At 39.5% G+C, this 16,068-nt stretch overlaps 1 protein-coding gene across 1 annotated transcript in view; it reads left to right on the top strand.

The window, feature by feature from the left end:
• The window catches only part of adamts18 (ADAM metallopeptidase with thrombospondin type 1 motif, 18), a 92,421-nt gene that overhangs the window by 43,220 nt on the left and 33,133 nt on the right, over positions 1-16,068 (top strand). Inside the window, exons 9-12 of the mRNA XM_049471147.1 lie at positions 1,208-1,345; positions 2,720-2,873; positions 8,328-8,423; positions 10,261-10,409. Coding sequence (XP_049327104.1) covers positions 1,208-1,345; positions 2,720-2,873; positions 8,328-8,423; positions 10,261-10,409 — 537 coding nt within the window. The remainder of the gene's footprint in view (positions 1-1,207; positions 1,346-2,719; positions 2,874-8,327; positions 8,424-10,260; positions 10,410-16,068) is intronic.

Here is a 16,068-nt window from a genome sequence, read left to right as displayed (position 1 = left end):
AACTGTATAAACACTAGAACACTTCAGTAAAGATTTGGACCTCGAATCTACATCTCAAACACACAATATACAACTGTAACAGCCCTATTTTTGCAACCCCAGTACTGTCGGGAGTACGAGCGGCAAAAAATAAAACCTAAGCGCATTTTTAAATTGATTTCGAGACATTCTGAACTGATTCCGAATCTCCAGGACTAGGAATCACGATTCTTTTCAACACCCCTAATACAAACTTGCATACCTCCATAGTTAAACCATATCTCATCTTGTATCCAGGCTTGGAAACCTAACAGGATACTAGATTCTCCTTTTTATTACAGTACAGTTTCCCCCAATAAACTCAGTATATATATATATATATATATACTTTCACTTTAATATTGTATGCAAATCAAAAACCTAAAGAGTTCAGTAGTTTTAGACCTCAGTAAGAGTCTCAGTAAGATCAGAACACTCACATTATTACCTCATCCTCTTTATAACAATGCACAAAACCACAAACAGCGCCAGAGGCGGCGCGGTTGTGTTTGTATTTACGCGTTTCCATCCAGGGGAGGTTTATATCTGACGGGAGGGTTCCGCTTTATGGCAGCAGTTGGCACCGGCTCAATATAAACTGCAGAGACGAGAGAAGCACCAGGCGGCTAACACGATAACGCTCTAATACGCTAACACGCTAATACGCTAACACGCTAGCAACCTCATGTCACTTTCAACGGCTTAATCGCTTCGGACTAATAATGAGAAATCATTACGAGAACGTGTAGAATTGCTTCAGGGAGAGAAACACGCCTTTCCCTTCCAAAAGCCATTAATCACATTAATCACCAATGATATAACTTCAGATCACATGACCCGGTCACATGTCCGGTCAGACGGCACATGTGCTGGCCGTGTCTGTTCCTCTGCAGCTACGTTGAGCGTTTATAGAAGATCTGGGGAGTGATAGCGTGAGAACCTGTGAGAACCCTGCTCTGTGGAGACTGTGCAGGTTTTTATAGAGTTATATAGAATTCCGCTAAAAAATATATATATATAAAAAAAAAAACGTAGCCAGGCTACAGCAGTAACGTCCCACCTGATTCAAGGATGGGCTTCAGTCCTGAGGCTCTGTGTTAATGGTCTCTGGGGGTCTCTCTCTCTCTCTCTCTCTCTCTCTCTCTTTCTCCGTCTCTCTCTCTCTCTCTCTCCATCTGTCTTCCCCCAGTTTCGGAATGATCCATGACGGAGAGGGGAATCCCTGTCGGAAGGCTGAGGGGAACATCATGTCTCCCACTCTGGCTGGAAACAACGGGGTCTTCTCCTGGTCAGCCTGCAGCCGCCGGTACCTCAGCCGCTTCCTGGGGTAAATTTTACTCTACTTGGAAAAATTTAAAAAAGCAATCAAAAAAAAAAAAAAAAAAATCAACATTGTTTCAAAGTTTAGAATCACTTTTCAAATGAAAAGCCATTCAGAATCAATATGTCAAGTTTAGAATCACTATTTAAATTTTTTGAATGAAAGTTTACAATTGTTTTACAATGTTTAAAATCACTATTTATTTATTTAGAATCAATTTTATGTGTTTGAATCACTGTTAGAAGTTTAGAATCACCACTAAAATGCATAAAAATGCACAGTCACTGTTTAAACTATTAGCAAGCATTAGCTATTGCGAGAATCACTCCATAAAAAAAAGCAATCAAAAAAAAAGGAGAGTCATGGAGAAAATAAAGAGTCATTAAGAATCAAAATGTCAAGTTTAGAATCACTATTTGAACATGTTAAATGAAAGTTTAAGAACTTTGTTGTTTTAGAACTTTTAGATCTTTTAGAAATCACTTTTAGAAGTTTAAAATCACCACTAAAATGCATAAAAACCCACAATCACTGTTTTAATGATTAGCAACCATTAGCTATTGCAAGAATCGCTCAATAAAAAAAAGCAATAAAAAAATGGAACATTGTTTAAAAGTTTAAAATCACTTTTAAAATAAAGAGTCATTCAGAATCAAAATGTCAAGTCTAGAATAACTATTTACATTTTTTTCTAATGAAAGTTTTGAATCGTTTTACAATGTTTAGGATCACTGTGTTTCTTAGAATCTTAGATTTTTAAAATTCCTATTAGAAATTCAAAATCCCCACTAACATGCATTAAAATGCTCAATCGCTTTTTGAACAAAAGTTTACAATCGTTATACAATAAATATGAAGTTTTAGACTTATTTCTAAAGTTTTTGAATCACTGGTATAAATTTAGAATCACTACTTCAGAATGCATAAATAAAAATGCATAATCACTAATTAAAAATGTTTAAAATTACAATTTAAAAGATTAGAGTCACTGTTACACATGTAGGACTTAGAGCAAGAATCAGTGTTTTAAAGTTTGAAGTCACAGTTAAAAGTTTAAAATGACTATTTTCAAGGTTTTAAATCATTTTGCATCAAGTTTGGAATCATTGTTAAATGTTTAAAATCACTGTTTTAAAGTTTAAATACTTTATAATACATATACATATTTAGAATCACTGTAAGTGTGTGAGTGACTGTTTGAATGTGTCTAATCACTATTAAAGTGTTTAGAAAATGTTTAGAATAACTTTTTAGGTGTCAAAATACTGGTTTAGATAAATACTGTGCAAGTTTTTTTTAGCAGTGGGAGACACTAATGTGCATATATATGTGTGTGTGTGTGTGTGTTTTGTGTGTGTTTTGTGTGCGTGTTGTTCACAGCACAGCTCAGGCGTCCTGTCTGGTGGATGAGCCGAAGCTGATTGGTCAGTATAAATACCCGGAGCAGCTCCCGGGGCAGCTGTATGATGCTGATACTCAGTGCAAGTGGCAGTTCGGTTCCAAGGCCAAACTCTGCAACCTGGACTTTGTGAAGGTAAAGATAAATGTTTTATGTAGTGGTGGGTCATTATTATTCTCAGCACTGCAGTGATTAGCAGTGATTAGCATGGTGGTGGTGGGGTATGAGGTGTTGGTGTGTGTTGTGCTGCTGGTACAGTGAGTGGATCAGATACAGCAGCAGTGCTGCTGGAGTTTTTAAACACTGTCCAGCATCTTGCATTGTCAGTCCAGAGTTGATGACATAAATATGTAAAGTTGCTCTGATTTCATTCAAAAGTTCTTGTTTTCTTTGGCCATGAACTTCTTCCTCTCGTCTCAGTCCTCCTCCCTCTCTCATTACTCCTCTTTCACTCTACCTTTTCCTTTAACTCTTCCTCCCCTCTTACTCTTGCTTTCCCCCTCTCTCAGACCTCTAATAAATATAAATCAATATTAGGTGGAATTACCTGCCATGTTCTCCTCCTCCACTAGTCTTACACACTGCTTTTGGATAACTTTATGCCTTTACTCCTGGTGCAAAAATTCAAGCAGTTCTGTTTGGTTTGACGGCTTGTGATCATCCATCTTCCTCTCAATTATATTCCAGAGGTTTTTAATTTCGTAAAATCAAAGAAACTCATCATTTTTAGGTGGTCTCATGTTGTATGATTTATAATGGCATTGTTTCGACATGGAAACATGTGACTTTATATCAGATTGTTGGAGACTTGAGAAGAGTTATGTCCTCTGTGTGTCAGTTTTATGTCATTTTAGAGTGTTAGCAATTGCAAAAGTTAGCAAAACTGTATATTTTCCTTATTAGTTCCAGTCACTGACCAACTTTAAGGCTTATTTAAAACTCCAGGACAGAAATCTCCTCCTTAATTGACTCTTTGGTTTTGTTAGCAGCGCTGTGATTGGCCGTTCTCAGTCAGGACGTACTTGTTGATTTGCAGGAGTCTGTTTCCCAACTTTCAGCGCCCAAATCCCATTCATAACCCTCCAACTGAGGACACACTCGGGCCTCCGCTGGCCTCCCACAAACCCTTAACATCAGATTCCTGTATTGATATGTAAATGTTGAGGACGCAGGACGGAGGCCCTCGGGCTTGGGAAGAGAACCTCGAGGGGTCGCTTTGCTGGATTAGATGTTGTGCTACAGCCTGTTTCTTTCAGACTGTCCTAAACAATCTTTGTGTGGCTCCTCAAAACATCCACTTCTCCTGAATCCTCTTTTAGATTTGGAATTCCCAGGAATGGGAACGTCCTGCAGCAAGGGTTTGGAAAAGAAATCCCATTTTCAGTAGATTAGCTCTTGTTCTGAATGTAGTTGATGATCCAACAAGACATGTTTGGTGTCTGAAATTTCATTTATTTAACTTTATACTGGAGCTACAAGTAAAGCTAATGTAGTAATGTAGTACGAGCTAATATAAATTTACATTGTATTGTATTTACAAATTTACATTGTACAAGTATTGAGACTTCTAAAAGGTTCCCATTGTTTCTTGATATCAAGTAATTCCCACCTCATCCCCACCTTATGCCCAACTCGCCCCCAATGCATCCCTAACTCATCCCCACCTCATCCCCAATGCATCCCCAACTCATCCCCATCGCATACCCACCTCATCCCCACCTTATGCCCAACTCACCCCCAATACATCCCTAACTCATCCCCATCACATTCCCAATGCATCCCCAACTCATCCCCATCGCATCCCCACCTCATCTCCAATGCATCCCTAACTCATCCCCACCTCATCCCCAATGAATCCCAAACTCATCCCCATCGCATTCCCAATGCATCCCTAACTCATCCCCACCTCATCCCCACCTTATGCCCAACTCACCCCCAATACATCCCTAACTCATCCCCATCACATTCCCAATGCATCCCCAACTCATCCCCATCGCATCCCCACCTCATCTCCAATGCATCCCTAACTCATCCCCACCTCATCCCCAATGAATCCCAAACTCATCCCCATCGCATCCCCACCTCATCCCCAATGCATCCCCAACTCATCCCCATCGCATCCCCACCTCATCCCCACCTTATGCCCAACTCACCCCAATACATCCCTAACTCATCCCCATCGCATTCCCAATACATCCCCAACTCATCCCCAACGCATCCCCACCTCATCCCCATCGCATCCCCACCTTATGCCTAACTCACCCCAATACATCCCTAACTCATCCCCATCACATTCCCAATGCATCCACAACTCATCCCCATCGCATACCCACCTCATCCCCAACTCATCCCCATCGCATCCCGACCTCATCCCCAATGCATCCCCAACTCATCCCCATCGCATCCCCACCTCATCCCCAATGCATCCCCAACTCATCCCCATCGCATCCCCACCTCATCCCCACCTTATGCCCAACTTACCCCAATACATCCCTAACTCATCCCCATCGCATTCCCAATGCATCCCCAACTCATCCCCATCGCATCCCCACCTCATCCCCACCTTATGCCCAACTTACCCCAATACATCCCTAACTCATCCCCATCGCATTCCCAATGCATCCCCAACTCTTCCCCATCGCATCCCCACCTTATTGCCTAACTCACCCCCAATACATCCCTAACTCATCCCCATCACATTCCCAATGCATCCCCAACTCATCCCCATCGCATCCCCACCTCATCTCCAATGCATCCCCAACTCATCCCCATCGCATCCCCACCTCATCCCCAATGCATCCCCAACTCATCCCCATCGCATCCCCTCCTCATCCCCAATGCATGCCCAACTCATCCCCACCTCATCCTCAATGCATCCTCAACTCATCCCCATCGCATCCCCACCTCATCCCCAATGCATCCCCAACTCATCCCCACCTCATCCGATCCAAAAGTACTAGGTAGAGCTCCATCATTCCAGAGAACCTCTTTAGATTCAAATTTGCTTGTCTGTAATTAGACAGTCCTAGTCTATTAGGAACACTTCTCTCTGTACAGAGACTAGAAACGCTATATTTTTGTGCATTTGCACATCTGTAGTGTGCCAGCAATAAGTGGAATGTAATGTATTTCATGTAAATATAACAGTTTCAGTCATTTAGCTGAAATCTTCAGTAATGTAACAAAATAAAAAATAAAAATGTAGCCAAAAATCTGAAGTGCAGAATGTTTTATACATGCATATCAACTGCAAACATAAGCTATTATATATATATATATATATATATTTATATATATATATATATATATATATATATATATATATATATTTACATTTTGATAGTATTGTGTTTCAATATATTATGTACAATATGACATGTTACACTGTAGTGGAGTAAAAAAAAAATCGATGTATTTTTAGTCATTTAGAGATCCCATTATAGAGGTGTGTTCAGTTAAATATCAGGCGTGTTTCTATCTTTGCACAATACAATGAACAATACAGGTGCTCCACTGAATGATTTAAACCCTGACAACAGTCAATAGTTGCTGCAGTGCGCTGCAGTATGAAAATGCAGCTTTTAACTCAATAATGAACAGAATAAAGAATAAAATAACAGTGCTGTTCCCTTAAATAAGCTGCTGGCACACCTTTAAAGCGTGAACGCACAGGTCAGTATCAGTATTTAAGATACGAACGTGCCAAAGTCAGAGCTCACCTGGCTCTTAAGGGGAATGATAAGTAAAATACTCATTGTTTTTTTTTTTTTCTCATCCCGCCCAAAACATTAAAAGGGTTGTTCACAAACATGTGGGTATATAGTGTGTATGATTTGATCAGTGTAGCAGGACTGCAGATGTCCTGATCCGGTGCTTTTAGGTTGTTTGGTGTTGACGGTGTTCTCATCACGTACTGCTAGTGGAGTAATTATCGGTGGGTCTGATGTAGCAACTGTAAATTAGTGCAGGATCCTCTATCAGAGTCTGCCAGATGCATCGGGCCAGCGGCCAGCCATTGGCTGGCTCTCAAAAACCTACATTGTGGGAAGAGAGTGGCTGTTTTAATAGTAGGAGGATAGTAGGATTTTTTTGGGTGACGCAATAAGTGCGTTTTTTGAATGCGTAGTTTTATTCTGTGTTTCTTTTATGTAATGATTAACTAAATTAAGGAAATTTCATTAGAATTACTGGGATTCCATTTACTGTCCCTCTCTGATGTCTCTAATGTGCTAAAGTAAAAAAAAAAAACAGTGGAAAATAGGGGTGGGTGGTATGGTACTAAAATGATATTATTTTATATCATTTTTATAACATTTTAGGAATTAGAAATTTTGCAATACTTTGGCGATATTAAAAAAAAACTTTTATATATATATATATATATATATATATATATATATATATATATATATATATATATATATAACAAAACAAATGTAAAAAATGTGTAATGTATTTAATGTAAATATAACAGTTTCAAACATTTAGTAGAGACAAAAAAAAAAAAATATATATATATATATATTGAAATATAAAAAAGTAATGATCAAGTAATCTGACCAAGAAACTAAAGTTTTTAACTATTATTAAATAAAAAAAAACTCTTAAACATTAACCGTAAATTATATATATATATATATATATATATATATATATATATATATATATATATATATATATATATTATTTATTATTATTTTTTTTTCATGTTGCCATTTTATCTTTAAATGAAAACATTCACACACACAAATAACTTGGAATCAGTAACGTGTTATAATTTTTTTATGCAATTAAATACACCACCAAGTTTGACTCCAAATTCCACCGTAATCTGCCCCTTCTCCGCCCAACGCACCGATTTTTTTCTGGATCAGTTTGCTTGTGGTGAGAACGTGATCTGGTCTCGATCTGATGCAGCTATCAAATATACTTCTTTTATTTGAGCTAAACTGCTAATAAGGCGCAGTTTAATCTGATTTATCAGCCAGATAATATACTGCTATGAATAAACACTGTCTCTGCTGCTCCATGCTGTTTACACACTAAGAGCACGGTATGTGCAGCGTTCACTGCTCGCTCCATTGAAAACACTGTGGTTGAAAGTGCAGCAGCAATTTTTTAGTGCACTGCACTAAACACAGTCTCTACTCATTATATTTACTTTCTTGCTCCTGCACCAGACAGCTCTGACCAATCAGAGGAGATGATGTGCTCGCGTGGTTTATTGGTGAGCATTTTGGTGCGTTTAGGTTTTTATGCCTGTGTGAAACCAAACCAAACAGAGGGAGAAACAAACTCCAAATAAACACTAATAAACTCATCAACTGATCCAGATCATAGAAACATAGAAACCCTTACAACCAAGCTGATATGTTTATAATAATGATATGTTTATAATATATATATATATATATATATATATATATATATATATATATATATATGCACTGTACGATATGGCACTTGCCTAAGGAAGAAAAACCTTTAATTACAGTGCAGTCAGTGCTGTCCTGAAGACAGTTGGGAGTATGTTTCTTAAAATAAAACAAAGACAATTCTGAAAGTCTGTGTTTTTTTTTTTCTATGCAGGATATCTGCAAGTCATTGTGGTGCCACAGGACAGGGCATCGATGCGAAACCAAGTTCATGCCCGCTGCAGAGGGCACCATCTGTGGGCAGGACATGGTGAGCGATCTTCTATAAAAGCACATAAACAATCCAACATGCACTCAATGACACTTTGCCTGGGACAAATTCACTTACAGTACTAAATCATCCAAACTATAAAGAAAAAAAAAACATATTAAATTAATTTGATGAACAAAAAACTGTTAATCAAACCAGAATATGATTTATATTGTGTTACTCTTGCTTAGATTAGACAGTTTTGCACATTTTGGAACTTTTTCTCAGTCAGTTTTATGAGGTAGAGTCACCTGAAATCCAGGCTTTCAGTTAACAGCTGTGCTGCTGAACTCGTCAAGAGTTAATTACTTGAATTTCTTGTCTCTTAATAAAGTGTTTGAGAGCATCAATTGTAAAGTAGTGAAGAGGTAGAGTTACAGGTATACAGTGAACAGTGAATATTTGAGTAATTTTCTAATCCAGATTATGAGAAGCAACAACTACTCAACTAAGTAAAGAATTAAATACTTTAAGCAAAAATGAAGGTCAGTCAATCAGAAACATTTCAAGAACTTTGAAAGTATTCGCAAAGACCTTCAAAAGCATTATGATGGAACTGGCACTCATCAGGCCCTCTTTAGGAAGAGAAGAGAAGTTTATCAGAGTTTTCAGTTAATTTATGGGGGGGCAAACACTTTTTTCCAAAGGGCTAGATTGGTTTGGATAGTCCCTATTTTTTTGTCCCTTAATAAATTAAATCATCATTTAAAACGTGCTTTTTATGTTTACTAAGGTTATATTTGTCTGATATTAAAGTTTGTTTGATTAAATGTAAGTATGTCAAAAATGAGGATATATGGAGCTTCATTCTTTCCAACAGTCAACTATTCTATTCTCTCCACATAGAATGGACCCTCACTCTCTCTCTCTCTCTCTCTCTCTCTCTCTCTCAGACTATTTCTGTCTTTCAGTCTTCTATCTCTCGTTATCCTCACACACACACACACACACACACCTGCAGGCCTCCTGGGTTGTGTGTGTTAAACGTTCTGTGAGGATTCGGTTCTCTCCTCGTCTTTCCGCTGTGTAAGCTGAGAGAGAGAGTGTGGAGGAGAGGTGTTGATGTGTGTGAGAGGTTGTGTGTGTGTGTGTGTGTGTGTGTGTGTGTGTGTGAGGCTTGGCTCCGCTCGGCCCTGTTCTCCAGGTGTATTACTGGGCTTCTTCCAAACCAGCACACTCCAACATTCATCCACACATCCTCTTAACCTCACATTCCCCTAAACACACACACACACACACACACACACACACTCTCTCTCTCTCTCTCTCTCTCTCTCTCTCTCTCTTTCTCTCTCCCTCTTCTATGTATCTATGTCTCACATGCACTTCAGTTGCTGACACAGATGAGCAACTGCACACACGTAACTTATCTAGTCCCTGAAGTGTAGTACTGCCACTAGAATAGGACCCTCTGGAGCAAACATGGACAAACATGGGCTAATTTACATTTTAATATCCTCTATAAATCTTATAAATCTTGCATCTTAAGAAGGGAAAGTGCAATTAATTGCAGTTATCACAGAATATTGTTGTGATTAATCGGATTACATTTTTAAATCTATTGACACCGCTAGTTTTTTTTTTTTTTGTGCCTTTGTCCTTTTTCCAAATATGGCTCTCGTTTTATACATTGTATCAGAATTCCATAATGAATGAACCAATATAAATGCCTAATTCAATTACTTCAAATCCTTTTTTATTGAAAGTTGAATCTCCATCTGCTGTAAAATTGGCATTTTTAATATTCAAGGTTTTTATTGGAAAGTAATGATATGGATAATCCATGCTGTATCTTTTAATCCATCCATGTCTCATCTCTTGTCTGATCTGAGTGCAGTGGTGTCGGAGGGGTCAGTGTGTGAAGCTGGGGGATCACGGTCCGAAGGCGGTCCACGGACAGTGGTCGGGCTGGTCTGATTGGTCGGATTGTTCCAGAACCTGCGGGGGAGGGGTGATGCACCGGGAACGATCCTGCAACAGCCCCAGGTAATTATTAAATCCTCAAAATACATTCTTTATACACTGAGATTAAACACATTATGCAGTCTGAGACTAGTATCGTGTCCCATGACTTTTGCCACGCCCCATGAAAACTGAAGGACACTGTACAGAGCTGTGGGATATGCATGCACCATCATTACCACAGTGCGACTGCTGCACTGTCCACTGTGGGTGATAATAATCCATCCTTCTATGATTTGTTCCTGGTGTACATGTGACACTGTGGATTAGCTGATAAAGACAATATGGTTTCGTTTTGCAGCGGTTTCTTGTTTTTTGGCCTAGATAAAGAGGTATGATTTATTTTTCCTTTATAAATCATTGTTTTTAATAATGCCCAAAAAGACTACTAGCACATGCCTCCTCCGAAACATGTGAAGACAGACTCCGCCTCTTTTCCAACTGCTGCTGATTTAGCATTATTGTGTAGCATTGCAGCTCGTTTGGAGGAAAGCACAGCCACTCAGTTCCAATACATCAGCTCACAGATGCCATCTAAACACACAGAAAGAGCAGGGCCAATTGTGCTCTTTCAGGGCTCTGGCAGCTGATGGCAAGCTATATGAACAGGATTCGAACCAGCGATCTCATGATCATAGTGGCAGGGCCTTAGATAGCCCCCTGAGACGATGCAAAGAGGAGAAAATCTTGCAATTGGCCCACTTAAGCCTTTCTCATAATCGGATTAAACGCGGTCAATGAGCTTACCAAACAAATTCTGTGTTTCAATAATTAGTGCTAAAGGTATTCAAATAAAAAAGAATGATAAGGGTGTCCAATTTTATATTTAGTAATTTAGTTTAAAGAATTATTGTGCACTTTCTGTAAATCCTATTAACTTAATTTCACTTCTCAAATATTACTGTGTTCACCTGCTATATAATATATATATATATTTAACTGAAATTTAGCTGATCCGAACAACCAATGATTTATAAAGGAAAATCATCAAAAAGATCAGAGGTGCTCAAACTTTTTCATACCACTGTGTCACGTCCTGGTCTTGTCTCATGTCTCTGTGTGTTATTCCCACGTGACCTGTGCTCCTCTGTGTCTCCTGTCTCAGTAGTTTTCCACCACGTGTTTCTCATTTGTAGCTCCGCCCCTGCCCCAGGTGTTTCCAATTCTAGTGTGTTTCCTGTTTCTTTAATAGATCCCCTGTGCCACTTGTCCCTCGTCGGTCTTTGCACCAACTCCTGTTGTTTTGTCTTTCTAGTGTTTCTCTGTTTCAAAGCCCCTGTTCTTCACGTTTCTCTGTTTCATAGCCTCTGTTCTTCGTGCCTTAGTTTCTGGTTTGTTCTGTTTATTTCGTGTTCTTAGTTATTGGGTTATCTTTTCTAGTTTCTTGATTTTTCATGTTCCCTAGCTCCTTGTATATATTCCCTGTTTGTTTATTATTTTCATTATCTCTAGTTTGTTTATGTTCTCTAGTCTCCCTCGTTTATTTTGGTTTATTATCTTTGTTACGTGTTTACTTGTTTCTTTGTTTCTTTGTTATTTATTTAATAAATTATTTATTTCGCCCTTACCTGCACTTGCGTCCGTCTCCTCCTCTCCCTGCCTGGGTCAATCCCGTGACAGACAAAGAAACAAGTAAACACGTAACAAAGATAATAAACCAAAATAAACGAGGGAGACTAGAGAACATAAACAAACTAGAGATAATGAAAATAATAAACAAAAGGGGAATATATACAAGGAGCTAGGGAACGTGAAATAAAACAAGAAACTAGAAAAGATAACCAAATAACTAAGAACACGAAATAAACAGAACAAACCAGAAACTAAGGCGTGAAGAACAGAGGCTATGAAACAGAGAAACACTAGAAAGACAAAACAACAGGAGTTGGTGCAAAGATCGACGAGGGACAAGTTGCACAGGGGATCTATTAAAGAAACAGGAAACACACTAGAATTGGAAACACCTGGGGAAGGGGCGAAAGACGTGAGAAACACGTGGGAATAACACACAGAGACATGAGACAAGACCAGGACGTGGCACACTGTAGCAAGCAATTACTTGAATCACTTAAGTTCATCCTGCTCTCCTCAGTCCAATGGTGTGCCCCCTCTTAAAGTCGTAAATGTGTAAAAAAAAAAAAAACAATTTAGAGACACATATGGAATTACATAGTAAACAGTAAAAAAAAAGTGTTTTTTGTCCTCCACATTGATCCCTGATCTAAACCTGATGAACTGAGATTAAGGTGATTTGAGGTGATTTAATTGGGATGAGCTGGAGCTTCTTTCACAGCGTGAAGGAAAAGCAGCAACTATTGTTCAGCAGCACCTCCAGGAACTCCTTCCTTCAAGACGCTGAGAAAACTATTCCAGGTGACTCTCCCTCATGAAGATGCTGAGATTAAAATCTCACCAAGAGTCTGCAGATCTGAACTTTTGAACTTTTGGACTTTTTGTTTACAGAATAATAATTCTGCATGTTTTACTGTATGGCTTTAATATAGTCTTTAAAATATTACATTTACAATGTAAAAGAGGTGTGTCCCAACTTTGGACTGGTACTGTATATTGTGTACACATTACATAAGTGGATGTTTCCTGGATATTCATTTGCACAGGTGTGTGTGTGTGTGTGTGTGTGTGTGTGTGTGAGGCCAGCTGCTTCCTGTGTGCGTGTGTCGGCAGGTATCTGTGAGGGTCTGTATCTGCAGGTGTTTAGATGGATTGTATGAATTGTTTCCTCATCAGTGTTCGGCTCCCGACTGGCATCCCTCTGTTTCTACTGGAGAGGAAATCCCCTCAGCACACACACACACACACACACACTCCTTGGTCTGGAGAATATAGAGTGTGTGTTTCTATTCTATTAAAGCCTGAATCCTCCACTGCCTCTGCTCTAGTTGGCAGTAAAACACTGGAGTGCTGAAGATTACGTCTGGCAAGGAGAACCATGGTGTGTGTGTGTGTGTGTGTATGCATGTGTGTGTGTGTGTGTGTGTGTGTGAATACAAAGAATAAATAATAAAATAACTCTGTATCTGTCTCTGCTGAGACGCACAAAAGCGCAGCACTGTTAAGATACGAACGCGCCAAAGTCAGAGCTCACCTGGTTCTTAAAGGGAATGAGCACTGGCACACTGATTGGTTTATTTCACGTAACGCCCAAAACACACCCATGATTTATTAAGAGAATTAGTACGTGTATTTTTCACGTTTCGAGTCTCTGCAGCGCCCTCTCAGGTTCAGATGTGCTGTAGGCGTGGATGATGTTTCCGTGTACTTTGGTACGCAGATAATCACAATATGCAGATCAGTTAATCAATAATAATAAATAATAATAAAGTCAGCTCTCCTGCTGTCTTCCAATCATCTGCGTCTCATCGCTCTAAACCCATACATCACCCAGTGCCCCTTCCAAACTACCCCTCACATTTTTTAGCCTTTTTTCAATTTCTGAAAAAAATCTGTGGGGTTAGTGCCCCTTTAAAAATATCTATAAATCAACTTTAAGTTGTTTTTTCTGTACTTTTTCACACCTGTATCAGTGTGTTGTAGATTTCTCACCATCTTGCAGTGCACACAGTGTGTGTAAGTGTGCTCTGAGCGGCCGTGTGCTTCTTTTCTCTTGAAGGATGTTAATGTTTCCCGAGAGAGAGGAGAAGGAAACATGCTGAGACAGGCGGAGTCATGTGGGTCAGCCTATAGCGAACAGCATAACCTACAGCCTTCAGGAATACATGAGCCTCAGTTAACCCTTACCCACGCTATGAATTCATACTAGAGTCTATGGCTACTTATAGATGAATCAACCCCTAATAACCCACTTATCGGCCACTAATCGGCCACTGTTCGGCCACTATTCAGAGACTAATCGGCCACTATTTGGAGACTAATCTGCCACTATTTGGAGACTAATCGGCCACTATTCGGAGACTAATCGGCCACTATTTGGAGACTAATCTGCCACTATTTGGAGACTAATCGGCCACTATTCGGAGACTAATCGGCCACTATTCGGCCATTAATCGGCCACTAAACGACCACTATTCAGCAACTAATCGGCCACTATTCGGCCACTAAGCGTCCACTATTCAGCAACTAATCGGCCACTAATCGGCCACTATTCAGCTACTAAACAGCCACTAATTGGCCACTATTCGGCCACTATTCGGCCACCAATCAGCCATTAATCGGCAACTAAACAGCCACTATTCAGCAACGAATCGGCCACTATTCGACCACTAATCGGCCACTATTCGGCCACTAATCGTCCACTATTCGCCCACTAAGCGTCCACTATTCAGCAACTAATCGGCCACTAATCGGCCACTTTTCGGTCACTATTAAGCCACTAAACGACCACTAATTGGCCACTAATTGGCCACTAATAAGCAACTAATCGGCCAATGATTGCCCACTAATCGTACACTACTCGGCCACTAATAGGCCAATATTCGGTCACTAATCGGCCACTATTCGGCCACTAAACAGCCACTATTCGGCCACTAAACAGCCACTAATCGGCCAATATTCAGCCACTAATCAGCCATTAATCAGCCACTAATCGGCCACTAATCGGCCACTAATCGGCCACTTATTGGCCACTATTCGGCCACTAAATGACCACTTATCAGCCACTTTTCGTCCACTAATCGGCCACTGTTCAGCCACTATTCGACCACTAATCTGCCTCTAAACAGTCACTAACCTGCCACTAATCGTTCATGATTCGGCCCCTAATCGGCCACTAATCGTTGACTATTCTTCCACTAATCGGCCACTAAATGGCCACTAATCGGTTTTAAAGTCTATAAAATGTTCTCTGGTCAAATAAAGACAGAAGATGGTTGGAAATCTGACTGACTATGTTCTCTATTGCTGTGTCTCTGCTATTCTCATTAGAGTAATGGCATCTCCTGCTGCTCTACTAACAGATGTACAGTGTACAGTAATATCAGTCTGACTGACCTCTTATTATCTAATATAATAATAATATATCTCTTCTAGTCTCTTCCCATCTCATCTCATCTTTCCACTCGTTTGTTTCTCCTATCTCATCTCAAATCACCTTTCTTTTCTCCTAGGCTTTTCTTGTCTCATGTCTTAGTGTCTCATCTCGGTTTATCTCTCCACTTACCTTATTCTTATCTCTCATGTCTCTCTTTATATTATATCCCCTCTTCTCATCTTATTTTGTCTCTCCATTCATCTCTTTGCTCTTTTCTAATTCCATTTAATCTCATCCCATCTCATCCCATCCCTCAATTCACCTTTTCTTGTCTCATCTCATTCAGTCTCATCGTATCTTGTCGCTTCTCTTTCTTATTTATTCATCATGTCTTAAATTGTCTGTCTTGTCTCCTCTCTTCTTTCCTTGTTTTGTCTCCTCTAGTTTTACCTTTTCACTTATGTTTCATCTGATCTCTCTTTTATCTTTTCTCGTCTTGCATCATCTTGTCTCTTGTCTTGTCTCTCCATCTCAATCTCTTTTCCACTTTTCTCCTTGCATTTAATCTTATCTCATCTCATCCCTTCATTAATCTCTTTTTATCTACTTTCATCTCTTCTCATTTCTTCTGTCATCTCATTTTGTTCTTTCCTCTAGCCTCGTTTCATGCTTCTATTTAGCTTTCATCCACTCATCTTGTCTAGACTCTTCTATTTTGGTCTCCTTTTGTCTCGT

This window comes from Astyanax mexicanus, chromosome 23, assembly GCF_023375975.1.
Source record: "Astyanax mexicanus isolate ESR-SI-001 chromosome 23, AstMex3_surface, whole genome shotgun sequence".
In the NCBI taxonomy this organism is placed as follows: domain Eukaryota; kingdom Metazoa; phylum Chordata; class Actinopteri; order Characiformes; family Acestrorhamphidae; genus Astyanax; species Astyanax mexicanus.
This window is presented reverse-complemented; position numbering and strand designations above follow the sequence as displayed.